The 25,127-nt window shown below is 44.8% G+C and overlaps 1 protein-coding gene across 9 annotated transcripts in view; it reads right to left on the reverse strand.

The window, feature by feature from the left end:
- RERE (arginine-glutamic acid dipeptide repeats) overlaps positions 1-25,127 on the reverse strand; it is a 381,891-nt gene that overhangs the window by 60,431 nt on the left and 296,333 nt on the right. For 8 of the 9 annotated variants that reach the window (XM_090023239.1, XM_090023236.1, XM_090023237.1 and 5 more), the window contains one exon: positions 13,531-13,611. The exons of the other annotated variant lie outside the window; for it this stretch is intronic. In XM_090023239.1, coding sequence (XP_089879365.1) covers positions 13,531-13,611 — 81 coding nt within the window. The remainder of the gene's footprint in view (positions 1-13,530; positions 13,612-25,127) is intronic. 9 annotated transcript variants of the gene reach the window in all.

Genomic DNA, 25,127 nt, shown 5'->3' on the forward strand with positions numbered 1-25,127 from the left:
TGGGTTTTTCTTAGAGGAAAAGTTTACATATAGGAGAAGCACAGATTTTTCTATAAACTAAAATAGAAATCTTCACTTTAAAAACCATGCAAACAGAGCAACCCAATCCTTTGTACCCATGCAGAGCAGCAAAATGCTCTTATCTTTGCAACAAAGGAATGCACTTCTAAAACTGGGCAGCAAAAAAAACCCTATCGCATCAAATGCCACAGAATAACAACATATGCTGGAATTGTTAAATCAATAAAACTTTAACACAACACTGAAGGTGGAAGGCCCTTTGTCCATATCACTTCATCGCACCAAGGTGAAAGTCCAGAAATGCAACCCACAGAGTTATTCTGTGTGTTGGATCTGACTGATCAGTGGAAAGTATAAAAGAGGCCTCTTCCCCAGCTAAGTTGGGTAAGGTGCACTGCACACATTTATTTAATCACAGATAAGACACACGATGAAACTGCAGGTCAGACCCAGGGTCCCAACGCAGAAAGAATGTGCGTTTCAGTAAGTTCTGGTCTTCCAGAACCATAAACCATTAAGCACCACAGCTCTATTAGTTTAACATAATCAAAGGAAACTTTGAGCAGGAAGCGTGGCCTTCATGTCATATGAATCACAAGGAAATCAGGCAAGTTCAGCTATCAAAGCCAAAGAGCAAGGCACGCTAACAGAAAGAAACACTGCAGCACAGCCCATTTGGTACACAAATGACGATAAAAGTCATAATAATTGAATAAGACTCCAATGCTACCCCTGCCTCACTCCTCCTCCCCCTGCAACAGATGAATTTAGCACATTTCTAGGCTCTTAAAAACTTGATACCAACTTTCTTTACTCCTTCACCTAGGGCTGAGGAACAGGGAGGACACAGCATTTATCACAGACAACAAAAGCAGGGAAAAACCTGTGCTCAAACAGTCAAAGGTTGAGATGCTGAGGTGACAGCATTCACCTGTCAGACAGATGAATTGACCATTAAAAAAAAAATAAGTTGTAGCTGTTCCATTTGTGCTACTGTTTCGACAACGCTGTCCCTGGGATGAGTACTCTCTGCAAATATTCCTAGTACATTTTCTTCTCCAGTGCCCCACAATTCAGGATGCCCTATTATTCTCTAGCCTGTACAATGCTGCTCATCTGTGCTGCCCATCTGGGAGTACGAAAACAGAGCCACGCATGACAATACAAGACTCTGTAAGGGACGTGGGAAAACCTGACTTCACGGCATGAAAAGAGCATGTTGCGTCAGGTCAGCATCTTCAAGTACCCGATGGAAGGAAAGAGGAGTGCAGCCAAGTAGTCAACTGGCTGGTAGTGACTTTTTCCCCTTCTGATCCAGATTCAGAGTTGACTTTCAGGCCGTCTGTTCTAACACCAAAGGTGGGGAAGATGCACGGGGTAGAAAACAAAAGCCTGGTGGGGTTTGTCACTCTCCACTGTTCTGGGGAAAGCAGAAGTGTCGAGGGAGCACAGGTTTGTTTTCAGTCTTTGGTGGGGTTCTTTGGTTGGCAGGATTTATTTCTCCAATTCCCTCCAACTGCTGCAATTCAGGTAATGAAAAGAGACTCAACTTTGGCAAGACTTGCCTCCTTAGCCATAAAAAAATAAAAGAGAACATAATTAAGCTTACTGGAAACAAAGCTAATCAAAGCTTGAACAGTAACAAAGGGCAAGAGAAACATGTTCACTGTATCACATCCTACACTCCTTGGCCAGGAGCCCAGAGTTTTCATTACAACCATATCCCACCCCACCCTCCAAAAAAATTCACAATAGCATTAGCAAGCCCCTGCCCAGGATGCCTTGCTATACAAACCAAATTTGTGGGAGGTCATCCTTTCATGAGGTCAAAAACCCAGCATGTGGAAAGTGTTAGGACTTTTATGTAGTAGAGGAGGTTCTTAAAACTACTACTGTTCTGCTCTGAAGTCTTGGAGCTTCACAGATCATTAAAGGTTTCTGAACCACTGAGAGAGAACGGCAGAGTTAGCAAAATAAATCAAGAGTTCCTGTGGGATGCGCTAGCGCTTACTCAGAACCGGCTTTAGGCACAAAGCAGGTTCAGAATTAAACAACAGGGAGGACTTCTCAAGATGCAAGAGCTCAAAAAAGAGAGAGACTTGTTTTATTACCTGGAATGTACTCTCCTTTTCTTTAAAGGGTAAGGTTTGAGATGCACGGCAAGTAATAATTCAGGTCCTGTCATAGGAGCTGGAGGGGGGCAGGAGCACAGAAAATGGAAGCAAAAATCAAATGAAAACATTGTGTCCAGACAAAGAGAGTGATGGATCTTGCTGTGGCAAGAAGGCATTTGTCACCTACTTTGGGGTGAGAGTTTATGTTTTATTCTCTGCCGCAACCTCTCAGAAGTTGCAGAGGGGGAAGGCAGCAGGGAAAGGAAGGTTCCCTGCCAATCCTTGCCTTCACCAGATGGTAGAAAGAAATAAAGATTCCCCACCTTCAGCATCACCAGGTCTCACAGGTTCTTTCTGAGAGTCTCACCATCTCCGGTGGCCCCAACCTCTGACGAGAACCTCAAGTTCTATTATAAATTAATAATAAGAGCCCTCTTGATCGCAGGAGAGAACAAAGAGGTTGCAAATGTGAATCCTAGGGGCTCAAAAGACTGATGCACATAAAAATTCACATGTTTAAAAATGCAGGATGTCCAAGCCAAGGTCATAACTTTCTTGGAAACCTGACTTGTGATTATTGAATATTTGGGGTTAGCAATAATTCAGTCCTTTTATTTTTTAACTGGGCCAACAGGCAGACATCCTGCTTTTCCCCCTCCGCTACACAGCTGCATCATCTTGCCAGCAGGAAGGAATGTGTGCACTTCTGGAGACAGTGACCACAGATGCAGAACCAGAGCCAGCAGAGGGAGTCCTGGCTACTGGAAGCACAAAATACAAACTCACTGGCAACGCTGGGCCCAATCTGGCAAGGTGATCATTGCTAAAGTGTTGCTCATGCTCCCACTGATGCCAGTGGGGCAAATCCAATCTAATCTCCTACTGGGTTTGGTGGAAACGAGAACTAAACATCCTGTGGGATTCGTCTCTTCACCCTTCTTAGCAGCCTGCTGCAATGAAAGGGGTGGATGTCGATGCAATGAAGTGCGCCACTCCCATGATCAATCATAACCCACTTACTGCAACAAGAAGCTGACTCCTATCGTACTCCTGAAGCAAGCACTTTCCTGGGAGGGAAAGTTGGAGAGAGGAGAACGGTGGGTTTCTGCAGGCTGCATTATACCAACACATCTCTGGGGCTAAATGCCATCTTGGTGTTCTGGAAACTCAATCAACCACCCCAATTTCCCTCATACCACAGCCCCCTCAAGCACAAAAAAACACTGCCCCACAGCTCTCCACTCCCAATTTATTCCAAAAGCTACATAATTCCAGGGAGTTTTCCTTGGCTGGGGGGCGGGGAGGGGAAAAAAAGCCAGTAATCAAGCTCTGCTTTCGCTTTTTACAGCTGGTTTGAAACAAAAAGGACAAAATGAGTGCATCTGCCTACTAAAATTATTATTGTCTCGCTCTCACAGCACAGTTATAGCAGCATATTACAGGAATATTTAGGACTGAATAATGTATTTGGGGGGCTGATTCTATGCCAAGAAAACACTGCGGATATGGTTCTTATGGAGCATCTGGGCTAGGAAGCAATGATTAAGGCCAATGATCTGTTGTAGAAGAAGAAAGTTAATTTCATGCCCGGTGTGGTGGGCAAGAAACATGAAAAGGTGGTTTACTTGCTGCCAAAATCTGATAATCCGTTTCTGGCATAGGATCACTTGCCCCCAAATGCGCGCACTTCATCGAACCACACGTTTTGAAAACTTGAGTGAGGCATGTCTGTGAAAGGGAACTGCCGGCTGCCTTCAGCTGCTAAGAGCTCCTAACTACTCCAAGGCTCTTGTCATCGCAGGATCCCAGACTGGTCAGAAGTCACAACAATATATTTTCACTTCTGGAGCTTCAGGGCTGAAGGCAATCTCCTCCACAGATCAGCACCCTGCGGTCTAGCACAGAGACAGGCAAGATGAGATGCTGCATCTGAGTAATAGTTTGGTGGCTCGTTTCTAATAAGCTGGGCCAAATTCCCCTTTCATTTACACTTCAGTCCTTTGGCCTCTTCTGTAAGCTATTCAGCACTGCTACTTAAACCTCATTATTTCAGATTGGCATAACGGTCAGGAAAATTTTGGAAGCTAGTACATTCTACATACATATAGCAGCAGCCAGGCCTAGCAAAAACTCCACCCTGTCACTGGTTCATTAAATTCCCGGTATATAAACTAGGGTGAAACTTGCTCCAAACACAAAGCCAAAACTAAAACAGTTATAGCTAAGGCAGCTGCTACTTGAGCAAACAGTTTCAAAACAGCAATAATGCTGAACCAGTTGTCATTATGCTGAAATAATTGTGTGCATTTTATCAGTAACCCGAGAGCGGGATGAGTTGCATGAACCTGAATCCGATGTTTTGAATACACCAAGCAAGTGCATCGATGGCCTCTACACTCATGAACTTAGGTCAAGCCCTGAATTTTCTTCCCCTGGTCCAGTCCACATACCAACCCAAACTGCTGTTATTCCCACTAGCTATGCAGGAGGACAAATAAGAATAAGAAGTCTTAGATGACAACAACCCTCAGTGCTCGCTTTTAATGGCTGTATGCAAGTTGAGGCAGACCTGCTCAGCTTATGACATGTTCTTCCTGTAAGTCAGGAATCTTCTTGATATCTTCAATTTATTCTTCCAAGGGTCTGCTTCAGTCTAAAAGATAAATTCAATGCCTAAAAGAAGACGACTATTTTGCATACAGCCAGGCCCTCTGACTTGAATGGGTAAAACCAAATGTGTAGCATGGGAGCATAGGCTAGGAACATGGACTGGTATAAGGGAAGAATACTCTAGTGCAAGGCTGTCCAACTGGCAACCTGTGGGCTGCACATGGCCCAAGAGGGGTTAAATATGAGGACCTCAGAGACTCCTATCCAATCACTTCTGCCCCTATTGTTCCCACTGCAACAGCAGCTGGGATCTTGGGGCTCCCCTTCTCTCCTTGGCTTCCCACTGCATGGCTCTGCCCCAAGGCAGGGTGACAGGGCAGCCAGCAGCCCACACCACCCATGTAGCGTAGTGCAGTGAAGAAACCTGTAGCCAGACACCTGAAGGTCAGAAGCGTGGCGCAGCAGAGGGGAAACACATGACGTATAGCCTGGGGGGCTGCTGTCCCAGCTGATGCCCAAAGCACGCAGCACCAACTGGTGAGACCTATGGATTAAGTGGCTCCCAGCCACTTCAAAGTTGCATAGCCCTGTTCTAGTGGGTAAAGTGCTTAGGGATTTTTCCTCCTCTGCCAGAGACAGTTTTTGTGAACTCCGAGATGCACTTAGCCTTTCCATGCCTCATTCCTCCTTCTGTTAAATGGGGCTAAGGACACTTCCCTCCTCACTAGGACAGCGTACATGAAGCGTGAATACAAGAACTGCAAGGTGCTCAGTTAAGATGCATTTTATAGTATTAGCATAGTGGTTTCATTCCTATTGTCACTTGAACTGAACCCGGGAGGTTTGGCAGACAGCATCTGTATTTCCCTTTAACAAGCCACCAAGATAATTTTCTAAAATACAAACTACCACAGAGCCCTAAAAGGAGGGGTGTCTCCAAGCACCACTTAGCTATTCAAAGTCTACATCCCTGCCCTGCCATCCAAAGTTTAAAACTGAGTCAAGGCTTCTGGGATGGGATGGATCACGTGGACCAGCTCCTTCATGAGGCTTCCCCCCCTCTTTTGAAAACAACCTCCAAGGTCTCAAGCAACCTTTGTTCCTGAAGTACAGGGGGAAAAGCAAACCAAAATGAAGGGCTTGTCACTCCCACCCACCCTGGAAAAGGCTCTTGTCAGGTTCCATGACACTCAACAGGGAAAGAGGAAGAAGTTGTGTAGATACCCAAGGAGAGACCTACTTTATGAACCTGAGATTCACAGGACCCTCCAGCTGACACTGGAGGACATGGCACAGTCTGACAGCTGCTACAAAAAAAGAAAAGCTAACACCTTTTTTCATCCAAGAAGGAAGATACTGAATCAAAAACGCTGTTGAGGAAGGAAAACATTTCGCTCAAAGAGCAGCCTGTTCCTATAGCACAGGTAGAGAACAAGAGCTCAAGATTCAAAAAGAAATTAAACTACCCTAGCAATAAAACGTTGTAGGATGGTGAATTACAACCAGGAGGTAAGGAAAATACAGTGTGTGTAATAGAATTAGCAGGAATCGCACACGCACCACTCTCTCTAAATTGTTGAGAAAGATTCAGACAATATTGCATCAATTTCCCAAATATTCTTGGCTTAGATCTCCCAATATGTATTTTCTCCAACAAAGCAAAAATTGTGCTCATTGGCTCTGTGACAGAGTAAAATGCAATTGGCTAATGGTTCTCTTTTTGTTGCAACAATATTTTACTTTTAACTACCTCTAAACCTGCAGAGAAAAATAAACAATGGTTTTCAATCTCATAAGTAAACTAGGAAACAGAATCAGTGTGCAAGTAATCAAGCTGATTTATTGTCTATGCTAAACAAAACTGCAGAGTCCAACTGGCACAGCGAACCCAGTTTCTATTTTTATGGTCTCTGGGCACTTCACCTAGGAAGGTTTCTTCAGCAAGCAACTCAAAGAAACTGCCCTGACCCTGAGCTGTCAAAGTTTCAAAATACCGTTAAAGCATTAATATGATGGAAAGTGCAGGGAGGAGTGAGTAAAAGCATGAGATGGACTTAAAAAATACATCAAGGCATAAAAGCCAAATTCTGCCTTTAATCTACATGCATCCACTGAACCCAAGGGGAGTGATGCATCCACCTGCAAGGAAAGGCTTTGGCCCTATGAAAAGCTGTGACTGTCCTCAAACAAGTGAGCATATACTGGTGGCACTGGGCCATGAAACTGAGCTTCGAGAACCATCTAATATAAAAAGGCAGTGCTCAGAAAAAGGACTTAAAACAAGAAGTGATAAATGCCTTCAGGATACGTTATGTCACAACAGAAAAAAAAAAAAGATACTTTCCAGCTCGTAAAGAGAAAAAAGAGGACGTATGGGACATAAACCATGAAATAAGAACTGTGGCCAAAACCAAGCTCCTGTCCTGCCTATAGCCCAGGTTTAAAACCAGCATTTCTACTCAGCTCTGTTCCAAGATGTGAAATCAGGTTCAGAGGAGATAAACACCTTGTATACACTGCGGGTAATCAAAAATTATAAGTCTTTTTTAAGACCGTTTCAAACCTTCCATTTGTTTTACTAGCCAATAAAATGGCGGAGTCTGCATTACGTTTAACCATCATAAATGTCTGCCCATGTAAAGTCGAGCCAAATCACAGCGAATACACATTATTGAACACCGTCGATAGATAAATACCTGGTCTCTGTAAACAGCTCTTAGCTCAATACCACTTAAGTCTACTGTAATCTCCATTTGAGCTTGGCTTCTACAAGTTGAGCATTTCATAAAAATGATCCTAGCGCAAAGTCAACCACTGCGTGATTGGCTGACACGCATAGGAATACCTTGAGGACATGAGATACTAATATACTGAGATCCATTAACCCGCCAAGCTAGTCACTCTGTTTGGGGGGAGCGGGGAGGGGAGGGGAGAGGAAAAAAACCCCACATACAAGCCAACATGTTTCCTACTGAACTTTGTTTGTTTGTTTGTTTGTTATGCAAACGAATCAACCGTTTCCCTTACGCAGGAAAATCAACTAACCCTTCCCGCAGCCTGTTGTTCAAACTGGACTAAAGCCCAGTTGGAGATCTGCTATGACTGCAGAAAAAAAAAAAGAAAAAAGAAAAGTGTTAGGCCATCAGATTTAATAGACTGAAGCCTACTCTGTGTTTTAACAAGAATAAAACCCTCCCTACTGTAATATCCATAGGATGGAAGCACTAGCAAGCGACGAGGAGAGCTGAAACCAAAAGAAGCGGTGGCTGTTTATATTGGCAGTCATTTCAAACTCTAATGGAAAATTTCAGCTCTGACTGCATCAGAGCTAAAAGAAGTTATTAGGGGAAAAGGTATGGCATTTAAACAAAAAAGAGCTTGCCTAGCTCATCTTTTGGAAATGCTCTGTGCTCCAGCAGCAAAGGCAAGTCAGGAAATAAATGTGGCAGGACCAACTGTATATTAATATCTCACCATTAGGGGAATATACCATCCAAACAAAATATATTTCCTGTGGGAAAGGAGGACAGTGAGTAATAATGCCCCTGCCACGTATACACAATTAAACTTCACTACTGGTGAAAATAAGTTATAACACCATATTTTAATGTGAAAGAGCTGATGCAGGACTAAGTCATCACTTTATATAGAGGGAGTAAAAAAAAGTCCTCACCTAAGTAATTACTCCAGTCTTTTCATTAAAGGAAATTTGCTATTTGAACAAGTTATGGTAAGGAAGAATCATTGCCTTTAATTTACTTACAAGTGCATGGCACAGATATTGGGCTGTTTGTTGACTTGCAAGCCTGCCTACAAAACTGACAGTACAGAGGACAAAAACTGAGCCAGCCTGTGTGTGTTAAGTGTGGTGACCTTTCCGAACTGCCATTGCATTGCGGCAATACATTAGCACTGGATTTTTTTAAGAGTGGCTCAGGAAGCCAATACTGCTGATTATGTAACACTAGATTAAGCGCTCATGAGGCAAGAATAAAATTGCTCATCTAAACCCCCAACCTGAAATTAAATAAAACTTTATCCTAAGACTCACATTGCAGTTATTTTTGCTCCCATTACTAACCAAGCACAATATAGTTACTCTCAGCCATAAGTCTCAACAGCATTTAATTTGGGCAGAAAAAGATTGCTGCCAGATAAGCCAATAGTTTGCCTAAAGACACGGATAACGCATCTTCAGTAGTTATGTGTACAAGTAACAGGACACATTGCAGGTGTTTTGATCTAAGGGAACAGACTATCTTCATGACTCTCATAAATGTTGTGGATTCCAAAGACTAAGCACAAAAGCATCAGCCAGGAAGCAAAATGGGTAGATTAATTGCCTTCTGTCTTGTCCCTTCTAGCTGGCCAAGCTAAAGGGAAGATGCCAACTGAGCCTCAGTGGCCCATGTGGACTAAACACTGTGCCCTCCACAAAGCCTAGCCATCCCCTCTTTATACCTTTCACTCAGCAGCCACGCAAGGACTGTTGTGCCACAGCCTGACGGGTCCCAATCATGGGGAAAACAAGCTGCGTTCTGTAAAAGTCACACTCGTTTAAGGATCTCGGTACGTTTCCCAAAGGTAAGTTTCACTCACCTTTTAAAGCGGGCTCAGAGGAGCTACAAGAAGTTTAGGGCCTGACCCTGTGAGATGGCAAGCATTTCCACAAGGTTTTAGTGGAGATTCTGCATCTTTCCAGGAAGCAAGAGGCACCTTAACACCACTCTGATGAAAAAACATTGCCCTTAAGTGTCTTACCCACATACTGGCAAAGACCAACAAACAAAAAAAATTAAATTAAATAAAAATGACCCGAGCACTAAATCTGACCATGTCCCCTACCTGACAGCATCTCTCTCTCCCCCCGCCCCTCCCCCCGTTCCAACCTAGGGATATTCCCAGTTTCTGGTAAGCCAAATAGCAAAGTTGCCTAGCCTGTTTTTCAACTCCAATGCTTTCCCAACAGGAAGGATTCCAGAGTGTACCTCCCTTCTGCCTTTCTCTTTACCACTCGTATAGCCCCAGCAGCGAACTCCCTACTTCAGAAGGGCACAGCATGATATGCTTCCAGTCTAGCAGGCCTGGAAGTCTCTCTCTCAGGCCTCTCACTATGACATTTCAGGTAACTTAATGCTATCGTCTGGGAGATGCAGAGTGAAACAAAGGTTGGTAATAGGGGATTACAAATTCTCAAACAAAGCCTCTAACAAAAGTACCAGATACAGAAAATGTTCAGTTCAAGCCAAAGGAAAATGGACAAAAGTGCTTTCTCTGCATCTGCAAACCTTAAGTAAAATTTTCCAGAGGCTCTAAGCCATTTAGGGCCTAAATACCATTTTCTAAAATGACTTAGACATAAGTGACAAGTAAATGGGGTTTTGGGAGGTGGGGAGGGCTGCAAATGTTATATTGGGGAGGTAGTGGGGGAAGAGAAAGAGTCAAAAACACTGCTCCCAGGAGTCCTGGATTCCAGAACTGATGTTTTCATTCTATCAGTGTATTAAACAGAAGTGAAAGGGAAAATATTCATGAGGAGGTGGGGGAAAAAATGGATAGAAGAAAGGAGAGAGAAATATGAAGTTAAATTACAAAAATGATATTAAACCAAATTTACATACAGACTCCTTCTCTAGGGTACCACAAGGTTAACATTTACTGATCCAACTAAACCTCCATAAACTTGTTAGCTCGCTTTAATCAACTTCAGCATTCCCTTTCAGCAGGGGGCATGCTCAGATAAGAACTAGCTTTAGTTCCTGTGTCTCTTGCTCATAAAAGCTGGAGGAGAATGCTAAAGCTATTTATGCACACGCCCACTGGGAACCTCTCTCAGACATAATTGCTTTGAAATAAACTGGGAGAGAGAAGATCTAAATACATAGCTTTGATATACAGTAAATATGTTCTTTCATCAGGATCTTCTTTTCCTTCCTGCTTATTCATTTAGATGAAACTGTCACAGCTGAAATGCACAAATTGGTAAATACAAGATTTGCTTTAAAAGGTGCATGATACATGGGACAGGGGAAGAAATAAAGGCATCCCTCAAACAGACATTTCTTTAGTGTGCTTGTGGGAAATGAAGCAGAGTCAACACAGGCCTGAATGTTCATTTCTTAATTCTCATCAGTGCCACTCTCTACTGCTCTGGCCAGTTAAGGGGGCCTTAAGGTTTCCGTAAGTTCTCCCTTATTTGAATTATCCCTTGGAATAATTCAACTACAGAGTCTGTACAAAAACCAGAATGGGCACTAGCCGGAAGTCTCTCGCTCTACAGGCAAATTGAACACAGGCATCCACGAGGGTGTACGTGACAGAGGAATGATACTAGGAAGGTTTGCCTTCAAATCCGTTTTGCAGACTTTAATGAGCAAAGATTTATGACAACTTTCATAGCAGTCAAGGGAAAACCTTGGCCCTCATCCTCCAAGACTCGGGGATACCGGCTCTGACAAACTAGGAGTTTGTAGGACCTGTAACCTTGTTTTCACCTGGGGCAGGTCACTTCAGGAATGGATCCAACTCCTTTCAAAATAGGCCTTGCAGAAGTCAGGTACGGCTAGCATAGTTGTCTTGCCCATATAGTTCTCTATACCTCATCGTGGTCTAGTGGCCTGGACTGGCAGAGACATTTTCAGGGTTAGTGGCATGTTATTTCATACTGGAAGGGAACAATAGCAAGAGAGGACTCTGGAGCCCTTTCTGATGAAAGAAAGATACCGCAGACCTAAATCTGCAGCTGTATGACTGGCAGTTGTCCTTGTTCCACTCCAAGGGAAAAACAGCACACTCAAGGAGTCGAACATTAGCTAATATGGGCTTGATCGTGAACTCTTTACTCAGGCAGAACTTCTACTGAGAGTTTTGCCTGAATAAGGCATGCAAGGCCAAGCACTGAAAAAGCAGAAGGGAGACCTGTGGGCAGGAATAGGAAACACAGATTAAACAATCTGTCGTAGGTCAAAGGTTACTTGTAGATCAGTTACCACTAGGGGCTAAAACAGCCTGCTCAATACCATCTACATGCTACGTCAAATTGCTTGGACTTAATGCTTAATCTTCCCTGTACTAAAAGTTTAGGCCTAACACAATAAAAATGTAATGCTTGAACAGTGATGGCCTGTCTCAAATTTCACATAGCTTGCAACTTTGCAGAACTTTGAGAGAGGACACAAGGTCTGTGAAATTCAAGTTCAAAAGCAAGTCAGACTGCACAGCACAGGAAAGCAGGGTCAGATGCATGCCCCCGGTTCTCCAGACTTCCATCTGTCTTTCCTTCTTTGCTCTAATTGTTTCTCTTTAGGAAAGCAGGAATGCATGTTATTTTTAAAAGTACATGTCATAACAGATGCAGCTGAAATTAAGGCATATTTTTAAATAGACTGAACAATCAATTACTTCACTTGAAGCAGAAAGCTTTTCTGCCCTAGAAGCTAATCTGTCTTGAATACAATTTCGGGGAGTTAATTTGAAGAAAACCAAAGGGAGAACTGTTTATGCAGACTTCATGCTGGACGTGTTAAATGCTGTGAGGTTTTAGAGAATTTCAACCTCCTTTCTAATATGTTATCTCGACCCACAGACAAATCCAAATCTAGTTACTGCATCTGATACAGTAATAAGTATTTCCTAACATTCCCAGAAAACCAGTTAATGCCTCTACAGACTGAGCTACTCCCCAAGAAACATTTTCCCCTTCCCCTTTCTCTTTGCCTTGAGTGGCGTTATTAATTTTTTTACTCATCAGGGACTAGGATTTCACAATAGAAATGTCACGGGCACACCTCTCAGGAGAGTAAAAAGAAACCATGTCTTAGAGCAGTCCCACAATGTACAACAGAAGTACTCGCAATGACAATGTTCCTCTCTCTCACCACGTTGTTACGCACACGATATATTCTTCCGGTGATGTTTACAGAAATATGGCAAGTGCCACTTAGATACAAATCCTTTCTTTATCACCCAGAAAAAATAGCAGACCGAACTCCATTTTCACTGTACTATCATAAATTCAGGGCAACAGTGCAGGCTGCTTCCCAACACCACCTTGCAAGTAGTTAAATGACACCTGCAGCACGGAAACCGAAGCTTCTAGAGAAGCGGGGCAATTAGGACTAATGGAAAACTTGTTCCCCGAGCTTCCCAAGCGCTCTTTCAAAGGGTCCGTCCCCAGCTAACTTCCTGCTCAAACGCCTGCAAGGGTTTTTTGCGCTGGACTGTTATGAAGTCTGAAAGGAGCAACGAGCCTGAAAATCAATTTAGCAACTTGAGTCAGAGACTCGCTGTCCGAATGTTACAGGAGCGCAAAGAGTTAACAGCAACAACTAAATCCTACAGATCGTAAAAGCAGCCGCCACATACCTCCTTCTTCCAGATTCAATTAGATTTTGTTTTGATTTAGGCTTTTGTTAATTACCCGCTGCCATTTGAGCCTAAGTTGGTGACATAAATGAATTATCCCAACATAATGCCTGTATTTAAAATTAGATTTAGCCTCTATAAATACTGCCCCCCCCCAACCACCACCGGCCGACTCCTTCCAGTAACAAGGCTACGAGAGACCCTCTTCCATACCCGATGCTTAAAAACTGCAGTTCTGAAAAACTGCAGTCACCTTTGTCAGCTGTGGCCTTCTCTTCCAAACATCTGAGTCGGGGATTCGATTCAGGGTTAAAAGGAAACAGTTTCATAAGATCAAACAGCGAGAAGTGGCAGGAAGGGGAGGAAGAAAAAAAAAAAAAAAAAAAAAAAGGCAAGTTACATAAAGTGCAATCGTACTTACAGTCTCCTTATTGGGAAGTAGTTCCTTTCGGATTCTGAAGAAGTTCTTTCCGTACTGTCTCAGCCCCTTAATGAAGCGTTTCTGTGTTAAAAGATAATGAAAAAAATCGGATATCAGCAGAGAGGGGGGGGGGGAAAAAAATAAAAAAAGAAAGAAAAATCTCCTTAATCAGCACAACAGTGCGGGGTGGGGGGGGGGAATGTTCTTTGCTCCAGGATGGTGGATAAAAGGGGGAGACTATGTGCACGCACCCGGAGACTAAGATGGAAGAGAAACCGGGCTTTAGAAATCAAGCCACCAAAACAGAAAAGAAAACCAGTGAATACAACCTCCCCCCAACAAATCTCTTAAGTGGGCTCGCTTCTAAAATCCAACTTCCAGCTCTGGGAGCTGAACGCGGAGAAGGCAGGGAGGGGAAGAAAAAAAGAAAAGAAAAAAAAGGACAGGACCTGGAGATGCCACCAAACCTCCCTGGGGCCGGAGGAGTGCAGCCGGGTCCTGCCCAGGAAAAAAAAAGAAATAAGGGAGAAGACCAGCTCTTTCTGGCTGGGAAAAGCCAGGCAGGCAAGGGCGGAGGATGCCCGTGCTGGCAGGGGGAGCTGTCCGGCTGGGTGCAAAACTCCTTGCGCACGGGGGGAGGGAGGAAATAATAATAATAAAAGCGTTGCAAGCTGGTGTGAAGGCAGACCCCCCCCCCAAAAAGAGGTGCGAGGAAATCCTTTGGGGGATGCCCCCCCGCCGCGGGGACCGGCCGGGGGAGGCGCGACCTGGCTCGGGCGGCGGCAGCCACAGGTCCGGAGCGGGAAGGTGCCATGCACGGAGCAGGAGGAGGAGGGTTGTCACTCCGGGCTCTGACACTACAAAAGGGGGAGGAGGCGGAGGCGGCGGCGGCGGCGGCGGCGGCTTAACATGTGATCCGTGCTGGGCCGAGCGGCGCGGAGCTGCCAGGGGCGCGGGCGCGCCGCAAGAGACGGCCTGGATCCGCCGCCCCGCGCTCCGGCCCCGGCCCGGCCGCCAGGCGCCACCCGCAGCGGCGCGGCCGCCGGCGCACGGCGGCGGCGGAGGAAACCCTCAGGGGGAAGAAGCGTGCAAGAAGGAGCGTCCCAACTTTTTTCGTCCGTGGGGTTCGTGGGGGGCGGGGGCTGGAAGGGACTGATAAGAGATCCCGCTTTTATGTTTTTTGTGGAAAAAAGTCCAGGCGGTCTAATAAAAGGTATCGAGTCCGGATTACGGGGAGGGAGACATTCAGGCAGTGCCCAGGCAGAGGGTGTCCCAGGCCAAATCTTGGTGGAAGCACCCAGCAGCGTGCTAGGCGAGAGGCCGGGGAGCAGGGGACGCGCGGGCCGCCAGGGTCCTCGGAAGATCCTCGGGTCCAGCCCCCTGCACCGAGCGGGAAAGATAACTGGGGGGGGCAGGTGACCCCAGCAAGGGAGCACGGAGGAGAAGTCGGCCTTTCGTGGTTGAGCAGGGCATCATGCCGCTCATCTCCATACCCGCCCTGCTTCCCACGCCCCTGCGTGCAGTGATGCTGTAGGACCGACCTCACCCGAATCCCAACCCTCCATGGTAGTGAAAATGCTATGGGTCAATTGCTAGGAAACCCACCTAAGCAGAGGCAGGAGTCACCCATCAGCCACTGGCACTTTGGGATTAAACTCCTGTAAGCGAGCCGATTCACTTGCCCCTATGTCTTTTAAGCCACTGGGTCAGCCATGCCAGTGAAAATGCAAGAGAAAGAAGTAATAAAAGCATCCAGGCTCTTAAACAAGGAATCGGTGTGAAAGGAAGAAACCTGCCTCCACCCATCACCAGATTTCCGACAAGACCATCTATTGCATGTCACCAGGAGTGACTGCCGAGCGCTTCTCTGACCACTGCTCTCACTGGCGCTTCGCACTGTCAAAAACGGCAATGCTTTGCTCGGTTGCCAAAGGCCCATTTATTTCCCCTACCATGCCCACGCTTCTTATGTTGTTACATGCTTTTACAGCAGAGAAAGATGGCAGGAGTAATGGAAGGAAAAGAACGCTGAAACACCCACGCCTCTATCCCACAGCGCAATGCAACGCATCGCTATAACCAACTGCATGGGATGAAGATCAGTCAAGTCACAGTATCATCTGCCAGCATCTAACCCAAAGTGCACTTTGTGCTTCCAACAAAATCATACGCAGGCAGCCCCTGGGGCGGGAAGGACTTTCACATCACCATTACTGCACGCTGTACCATGAGTATGCTGCCTTTGCAGCACCAGGTAACAGAGTACGAAGGGAAGGTCCATATTATGAGTTTACAGAAATAAAAACATGAAGAAAATCATTCCAAAGAGCATTCATTGAACAGCTGCATTTTGCTAGCCGGACCCTCTGCCTATAGAAGGGAAGGACCAGTGTAAAATGTTGCGGCAACTTGGCCCGTGGTACAGGGCTGGAAGAGAGAAAAGCTGGGTTCTGCTCCTTATTTTAACAATGACTTGCTGTGAGACCCCTGGCAAATAACCACTGAACCCTCAGTTTACCCATCTGTAAAATGGAACTGACTTCCAAGGGATCAGCTGGGCCTCGCAATACAAGTAGCAAGTGTTGGCTCATAATCTTCAGCCATCTGATCCACTGCCCTTCCCCAATCCAAATACAACCCTTTCCACAACAGTGGGCGGATTTTAATATAGCTAGGTTAACAGAATCGCCACGATTCAATAGATAAGCAATGTTGGAGGCAGAACCAAAAGATACCATCATAGACTTGGCCTCCTTTCTGAAGCGCAAGAAGAGATTTCAGCAGTTGTGTTTAATCACCACTTGCAAGGTTTGGATATAGTATACTTGTACCCTAAAGCCCCAAAGCCTGATGAATTACATTCTCCATTCACATTACCTGCTTGTGATGTATAACAAAATGACTCTCTGTTTATGAAAGGTGGAGCTTTCCTACCAAGGAAGAAGATAAAGCTACTTCCAAACGGAGTTCAGAGTTGACCTCTGCAATTTCGTATGCTTAAAAAAAACAAAACAAAACTACCAGAACAACTTTTCCACATTTTCCCTCCACTTTGATCAAACTTTCCATCAGTCCCAAGTTGATCTCATTTACTTGTAGATACCAGCAGTCCTAATCAGGAATGGAAATGTGGACTATGCCCAGTTTCCAGGAGCTGGATTCGTGTCTGGAGTTTAGGGGCATTCTGAAAAACCTTGCCAATTATTCTGTGTTCCATGCACGTCTTTGTCCACGCTTATGATCTGATATGGCTTCATCATTCAATCATCGGAAACACACAACCTGACACAATGCTTGTTAAAGGGAATTGGCATGGTGAACAGTACAGTTTCAGTCTTGATATCAATAGTGAATGTCCTTCCAAAGGAGATGTTCCAGTTCAACCACAAGTTACCTGCAGAAATCACTGGGTGAAATGCCATAGTTTACATTATGCAGGTCAGACTTAGGTGATTGCACTGGCTTGAAAATTATGACAAAAAGTTGCCACAAGATAGCTAACATACATATTTACCCATCAGTGCCCATTTCCAAAACAAACTGGTTAATTTTAATTACAGTTTCCCTGCCATAAGCAGATTGCTGCTGAACAAAACTGAAACCACCTTATATTTCTCATGCAGTGACTAAAAAAGCAACCAAAAAAAAAGAACACCCCATAGTGCATATTAAATGAAAACAGTGGCTGCCCATTAAACATGACAGCGCCAGGTGTTCAGTCTGTGTGCCACACAAAGAAGAGCGAGTGGGCTTCTGGTTCTGATGTGCTATCATTTCTGTATCCACATGAACATCCTACAACTACAAAATACCCCTGTGCAAACAGAAGCAAAAAACCTCAAAGCAAAACAACCCCCCCCACCCCCCCAAAAAAAACAACAAAAAAAACCCAAATGTTTTTCTTCTAAATTATCTTTGGGCAAATGAAACAGCTCCAGATTTTAGATAAAAGGAGAGAGGGGAAAAAAACCCTGTAGAATAGCAACATTTAAGTGTTTTTACTTCAGTTCACTTGCTGAATTGTTCCTCTTGCTCTCGTCCAGCAGTACTCTGCCCCTGGCCCCCAGGCGACGTCTGGCCCCTACCACTGGGTCATTAGGCCTGCAGGACTCCCCATGGGTCCAAAAATTTGTCAGTAGAGGAGCAGTAGGTACCACCCCCCACTGCCAAATTTCCAGACCTGTGGGGAGCCCTGGGCCCCATGTGCTGGACTGGGAGTCCAGGGCAGGGAGGGCTTGGTGCCAGGCACCAGATCCCAATCTCCCATCCAAGGGCAGCTAAGGCCATGCAAGGTATGATCCAGCCCACGGACCATCTCCACACCCCTGGTCTAGCCTGTAGTGCCATGAGCTCAAGGCCCCGCTGCTCTAGTCCCTTTAGCCAGCTCACACTGCATCTCTGCTCCCTGTCCACCTGCAGCCACTTTCCTATTCCTACCCTATTCTCGCACAGTTAAGGCCATTCTGAAATGCACATTTTGCTGCCAAAAGGACTGAATTAGACTTTAACTTGTTGCTCTCCAGTCTGCTGTGGGCCAAATTAAGCGTTTGTTTGTTTGTTTTTTAAACGGCCATATACTCTTTCTGTACAGGTTCTGCCTTTGCCTACTTTTTCAATTCACCGCTAAGTCAGGAATAACCCATTGCTCCTATGTGTTTTTTTTAAACAAAGCGCAAGACGCTGCCCCACTGCTTTGGGAATGCTGAATTTTGTAAGTGGTGGAGTGAGGGAGCCTCTTAAGATGATGGGAGACACAAGTCTTAAAACGATGGAGACCCGAGTCTTGATCCTACAAGTGCCGAGGCAAGGGAGGAGTCTTGATAAGAAGGAAAAAAAGGTGCATCTGGAGCAAAATGGTTTACAAACCGTTGATACTTCTGCCCCTTTTTTGGTTAAAAATGCAACGTGCAAATTTTAGCTTCTGTATCGAATGCACGCAACAATTATATGCGTTACACAATTAACATTCGAACAGCACCTGGAAAATGAAGAGTGCGGCAGGATCTAAATGAAGGCTAAGCACCCTTAGTAGAATTCTTCCTATTGTTGCGCGGTAGCATTAGGAAACCTCGGTGGCTTACTGGGTCAGTTGTGGTGGATAGACAACACAGATATGCTTTGTGAAATGGTTGCCATGGCTATTCACTAGTCAGAACACAAGGTCTCCTAATGCCGTTGTATAATTTGAGCTCCCCCAACGTAATTTATTAGGTTCCACAGTATCCTGCTACAATGTGTAAACACGGGGCTATAAATAACCAAGGAAGCACTAGGAACAAGCATGTTAATGTTTGCATATGTGTTACTTGTAGGTCCCATATTTTATCCCAAGAAACAAATACCATGACAAGATACACAAAGCCATTATGTTCTGACTAACCGAGCTCAGATGGCATGTTTATCAATGTGATGATAATGCCATTACGATGCTGTAGTTAAGGTTATGCGTCAGGGTTTCTATTATCAAGGGATTAGAGCTTGGCAGGGAAAATTTGCTGCTGCCTGATGAAAATCAGCACCCCAGATTTTAACCTGGGACTGAGGGCAGCTGGGGTTTTTGGTTTACTGCATAAACATGAAGCAGGTTGGGCTGTGCAAGGTCTAAAAATGTACAATAAACCCAACAACATATTATGCAAAATGGCAACAATCTTCCCATGTATATTTAATTTTACAGATTCAGTTGCAAACCCTATGAATTTCAAAAATGCAAACTTTTAAGACTCTACAGAAACATTAACTTGCTCAGAAATACCTTCTGAACCAATTTTGTAGTGAGTTTTTTAGCCAGTTTTAGATCCAAGTTATTTTTTCACCTCAAACTTAGAAAGTGACCCATTCTCTACTGAAATGTTATTTCCACTTTTGGAAAATTTTCCCTAGATAAAAGGAAAAGAAAAGAAATGCCCTAGCATGCCACAAAAGCTACCCCCCCCCCCCACACACACCCCAAAACCATTTTCTCAAAGAACAGATGAAAGGATTTTCCCCTCACACTTTCAGAAATGTTTTCTCTCTCAACTGTGACCAAGAACAGAAAGTTCCTGCCTCAAACAACACTTTTTTCATTAAATTATGGTCATCTGACAATAGGGGGGATGTGGGGTGTTATAACAAGTTTCAGTGTGAACCAGTTTTGCTATAAGCAAGTAGCATTTAAGCGATGTTTTTCCGAGCCTTTGCTAACTAACCTGGTCATCTCCATTTACTATGCCCCCAACAGGTTTCACAAGAACAAGCAGCAAAAAAGTTTTATGGTCTTAACAGTTACCAGCGTATAAACACAAAACCCATAAAACCATCTTTTAATTCTTAAACCAATTTAACAAGATGAAAAATGAAACCCACCGCTTTGCCTAGTCTGAAAGAGGAATTATGGACCAGCTGCATTTGCAAAAACCTGTTAGTGTGCGAAACACATTTCTGGATTGCCCAAAACAATAACTTCTTAAGCATGCAGACATCGTATATGCACCTTGGCTGAATTTCAGTACGCAGGGTACATTTTATTAAGAGCTTGGCCGTATTTTTACATAAACTGAATTTAATGTGGACACATTAAAAATAAAAGACATTTGCCAAGAAGGGTGGATGGTATCACATGTACTGCTGTCTAACCAGAATGCTGACACTGTTTTTCTAAAGAAATACCAATGATGTTTACATCGAAAGGAGACCAGACAATCCCGTACCTGAAGATCTTAGCTTGGGGTTATCAGGTATGTAACGTTTTTCACCTAAGCAAACCTTGCTGCAGCACAAAGCATCCAAAATTTCTGTACAGCCTTTTTCATCCTAAAGGATATCAATTTACTTTCTAAATGCAAGGCCAAACCCTGCTCAAGTTAGAAATCTCAGCGAGTCCTATTGAAAACAATTTAAGTACCGCAAAAGTACAGTGTTCTTCTCTGCCCTAAGGGATAAATGGCTGTAGTTCCCTGGAGGCTCTCACCTCGCAAGAGGCCAATTTTACATAAGTTATTTTGGGAACACTGAAGGGTCCCACACCAGCTTGGGCTACGCCAACTGAAAGGCAAGGTCTCTTGAGGACAACTATTTGCAGTCAGTTTTGACTGGCATTGCCATGCTCCTGCCAGTAACCCCCCCCCACCCCCCCGTCTCCTTAGCTGGCCCTCTTGCTCACAGTCCTGCTGACCTGTAGAGTTGGGGATATAGTAGGGGGGCAAGTGTCTCAGAGAATCAGCAGCTGGGACAAGAAACTTCCCGACATGGAGCCCAGTGAGGCCACATGATGAAGCAGCAAGTGGAGAGACTCACTCTCTGTCCCATCAAGGAGGTAACGGGGCTTGAGACTGCCCTACTTTGGCATGGGCAGCAGGTGCCAGCGGGCTACTGAGGCTGGAGAAAGCACATGAGGATGGGAGATGGGGAGAAGAGGCTTGCACTAAATGACTCTGGGCCTTCCAGAATATGTATCCTCTATATCTTTGCTGAGGGTAATAGTGCGCAAAGAATATGCCATGGTACTTGAGGACAAGGAAAGAAGCGTCACATACAGCCAACCTGCGCGGGGACCCCTTACAACATTGTGTCATTGGGAAAAAGAAACCAATCGAGAAAAATCCACATTCAGGCCCTTGCATTGCCCCTTTAATTTGCCCTGCTGCTGGGAGGACAGGATATGCTTCAACCTCATCTGATCTCCCTTCGTTTTATTGTTTCCTGTTGTAACCATAACTCCGTCTAATATTTTTTTAAAATTTAATTTCGAGTAAGCAGGAATTTTACTCTTAGTATCAGATACTCTGGCTCCTGCTGTGTTTCGCTGGTTAACAGTATGCTCACACAGAGCTTATTTAACAGGAGCATTTTTTAAGCCTCCTTTGAGCATCCTCATACTCGATTCAATAGCCCATGCCACCAGAGCAGGCAGGAGCACAGATCTCCAGCTAGCCAAGAGCAGTGGCAGTAGATCTTAGGGGGAAATGTTTAACCTTCATTGTTCCTTTCTCTTTGCTTTTAACATTACACCCTACCTTCCCACCCCCAACCATGCTCAAGTTAGGGATGGCTAGTCCCAGTTTTGCCATCTAAGCTGTGCATGCCTATAAGAATGCCAGTCACCATGCCTGCCGTGATCCCCTCAAAGATGTTTTGCTGGGCTCTAGGTCAGGTCTTGAGGAACTTTTTTCTCTTTTCTGCTGGAACAGTGATAACACGAGCACAAGTCAATGAAGACTAGGACTTGGAGTCCACAGGATTGTATGCTAGGAAGCCACAGAAAACTGTTACAAGCCCTTGTCTCAACAGGGGGGCTCAGCTGATGTTCACTGTGCAGAAGTTCTGTCATTTCTTCTGGTCTCCAACAGGCATTGCCACAGAGTAAAGACAAGCAAATATGCTTTGGTGTGCTTTTAAGTAGAAGCAGCCCAGGCAAGTTAAGTAGAGTGAACAGAGCATGGGGGGAAACATCAGCTACGCTTGCGGGGCCAGCTGCCGCTACTTAATTCTACACCAGCATTAAAAATAAGCGGACACCAACAACTATAACGTGCACGAAACTTCTTCTCTCATCATGTTACAAAACAGATTTCCTTGTACCGCAGAAATTTAGGAGCTGTGCATTCATTTGTAAAGCTTGTGTACGTATTGGTGGCTTGTAATGATGTCACGGAAGACTTCACAAGACCCTAGCTCAAGATGGGGCACCAGCACATGTATGTGCATGGATACATGCAGGGACAGGAAGAGGAGGGGACTGCTGGCAGGAATGAAGATCATTGTATAGTAAAAAAAAAAAAAAAATCCAACATTTCTCTATTTCTGCTCTTGACTTTTGAAACATGCACAACAGTTTAGGCCTAGTTCTAAATTTTGCAAATTATGGAGCTGGGTTATATTTCGCCCCGATTCATAAGGGTGCCAGTCCACTGATTTTTTTTTGCTTGACTTCTATAAATGGGAGAGGGGCTATCCCAGGGCAGAATTTGGCCTGTAGATCTCTATGGTACACTAAAAAAAATAAAAAGAGAGAGAGAAAGAAATCACTTTATCACATTCACTGATACTTAACAGATCTCTTGAACAGGTCACAATTTAAAAATATACTTATATTAGCATTTTAATTGCGTCACATGATAGGGTAATCTCCTAAAACAGCATTAGAAGTCCCTAGGGAATATTCCACCAACATTATCCACCGTGCCTCCAGGGTCATATAAATACCTCTGGCAAACAGAGAATGAAGACAATGACATCTATGATAGAGTTTAAAGATACTGAACAATCAACTTCCTCTCCTCAAAAGATCGATTTTCCAGGGGCATTTTGCCTTAAACAAAGTGAAGCAATAAACCCTGCCTGAACAGTAAATGCGAAAAATTGGTGCTACAAGTCCCGCGCAGAAACAAGGTGCATCCCGGTCCTCCAGAGTCTGTGCGCTCCATCTAGCTACAGCCATCCACGCAGACTGGTAATCATTAAAGCAGACTCCCTCAAGGGAACGCCAGGGGATCCTGGGATGGTAATGAGCCCCCTCCACGGTGCTGTACTGTTAAGCTTTTGTTTGGAACAATAGATCTCCCATGATACCTCTCGCCTGCTGAAAATATTGGTATTAAGTGAGCATGAGCACAGCTGTGTGTAAATTACATATATAAACAGATTAGATTTGTATATTTATACTGAACGCAAACACATTAATAGCACATTTGCATACACAGTTGGCTAAATGAGACCGCATGCAGAGTGGGATTACCAGTTGCAAACACATTTATTTAGAATTTTTAATAAAGTATTTATGCTGCTATTTAAGAGGTCAAGCCAAATTCATCATCCCCTTGCTGCTCCTTCCTGCCTAAAATGCTGCTCCTGTCACTGATTATTCATCTGCCACTTGGCCCACATTAGAACTATAATGGGAAAAGCCTCACCTCCTAGCACAAGAAATTATAGCGGGGCGTTTTGCTAAAGGTTATCCAAATTTCAGAATGCATATTTCATTGGAGGCAGTGGGTAGAGGGGAAAGGGCTTTCGCTTGGCCGCAGGGCGAACTCCTCAAATGCCAGTTGGTAAATTTCCCCTCCTTTCCCCCTACATAACGCGAAGGATCAACCGGAAAGTCCGTTTGAAAGAGAACATGATATTGAAGGCGACACAATGGCTGCAAGGCTCTTCCAAGGCTGGCAAAGAAGGGAAACTAGTCCGTCACCCGTGGGCTCAGGGGCTGTCAGGGCACGGCTAACCTTATGTGCTAGCCCGAGCTTGATTGTACCATCAGTGTTTCAGGGAGGCTATTTTTACAGGGAGAGAGATTTCACGCCGAGATGCACCCAAAGCGGTTTCCAAAGCGCTTATTCATTCCCTGCTGCGCGCACCTCTTTTCCATATGAAATCTTAGACGAGAAACGTTACACCTCAAAAGAACAAACAAAACACCGACCACAAAAAAAAAAAAAAAAAAAAATCAATCATCTCTAAATGAAGAGCATTTATTTTGCTCTAATTGCGGACCCTCTATTTATCAACTCGGGGTATTTTCATCGCGCCTCCCCAGACAATGCTCTTGAGCCTGCCTCTCTCCTGGCCTTCATGTTTCATGTCGGCTCCCGTTAAAAGGTCCGTTCCTGCCTCTTGGGCTCACCGCGCTCGCAGCCCCGCCGATAAATCATCCACCAACCTGCTCTTGGAAATGCACTGGCCACGGTGTGATTGCTCCAGCCCCAGGTTGCCAAGCAACCAACACAAGAGGGAAGTCTGAGAACTGCTGACAAATAGCCAAGTGGCTGAAACAACAGACTTCTCTCTGTCAAAAATGTGTTTCAGAGAAGTGCCTCCCCCGCCTCCGCTCTGTGCTAAACACTGCGTGATTGTAAAATCAAAATCAAAAGGCTATTGTAATGAACACACACTTCCTGCTCAATTACTAATTGTTGAAAAGCTGTGGGGAGGCTGCGATCACACGGTGTATGGCAACAGAAATGTGATCCGGTAAGCGAGATAAAGTCAACAGCACGCCAAGAAACCTGATCTAAGGACAGCCTGCAGTGGCACATCAGAAGCTGGTGCACAGATCAAAAAAAAAAAAGGGGGTGGGGGGGTAGAAGGAATAAAAAGCAGTGGAAGAAAATCAAATGTAAAAAGCTGACTTTTTAAAGCTGGAGGAAAGTAAATAGGAGTTGGTGAACACCTCTGGTTCTTTGCAAGCATGCTTGGTGGATGGCTACCAGCCCTGCTACCCGTCGGCATGTTACTGCAGTCCCCGGCCTGACGTTGCCAGGGAAGATGAAGAGGCAGGGAGGGGGAATGGGCACATCTTATTTGAAGGCTGCTCAGTCTGCAATCTGTTTTCTTCAAATAGAATAAGCTGAAAAAACATTAATTCTTCCAAGCCGTAACCGAGGAGATCACCCCCTGGTGGCTCAACGGTGCATCGCTGGGCTTCCAACGGGGACCTGAGCTAGACACGTTCGCTATTGCTGAGGCTGAAAATGCAGAACCCCTCGGACTGGCATTTTTGGTATCCCCACTGCAAACGGGGCGCTGCTGGTATTAGACGCACACAGCAATGTTTCATCAGTCTACTGACAGGCTAAGCATTTCCCCTGAGAAAGAGCCAGTGGACACACCAGCTCACC

Source organism: Crocodylus siamensis, chromosome 12, assembly GCF_052110815.1.
Source record: "Crocodylus siamensis isolate JL-2025a chromosome 12, ASM5211081v1, whole genome shotgun sequence".
In the NCBI taxonomy this organism is placed as follows: Eukaryota; Metazoa; Chordata; order Crocodylia; family Crocodylidae; genus Crocodylus; species Crocodylus siamensis.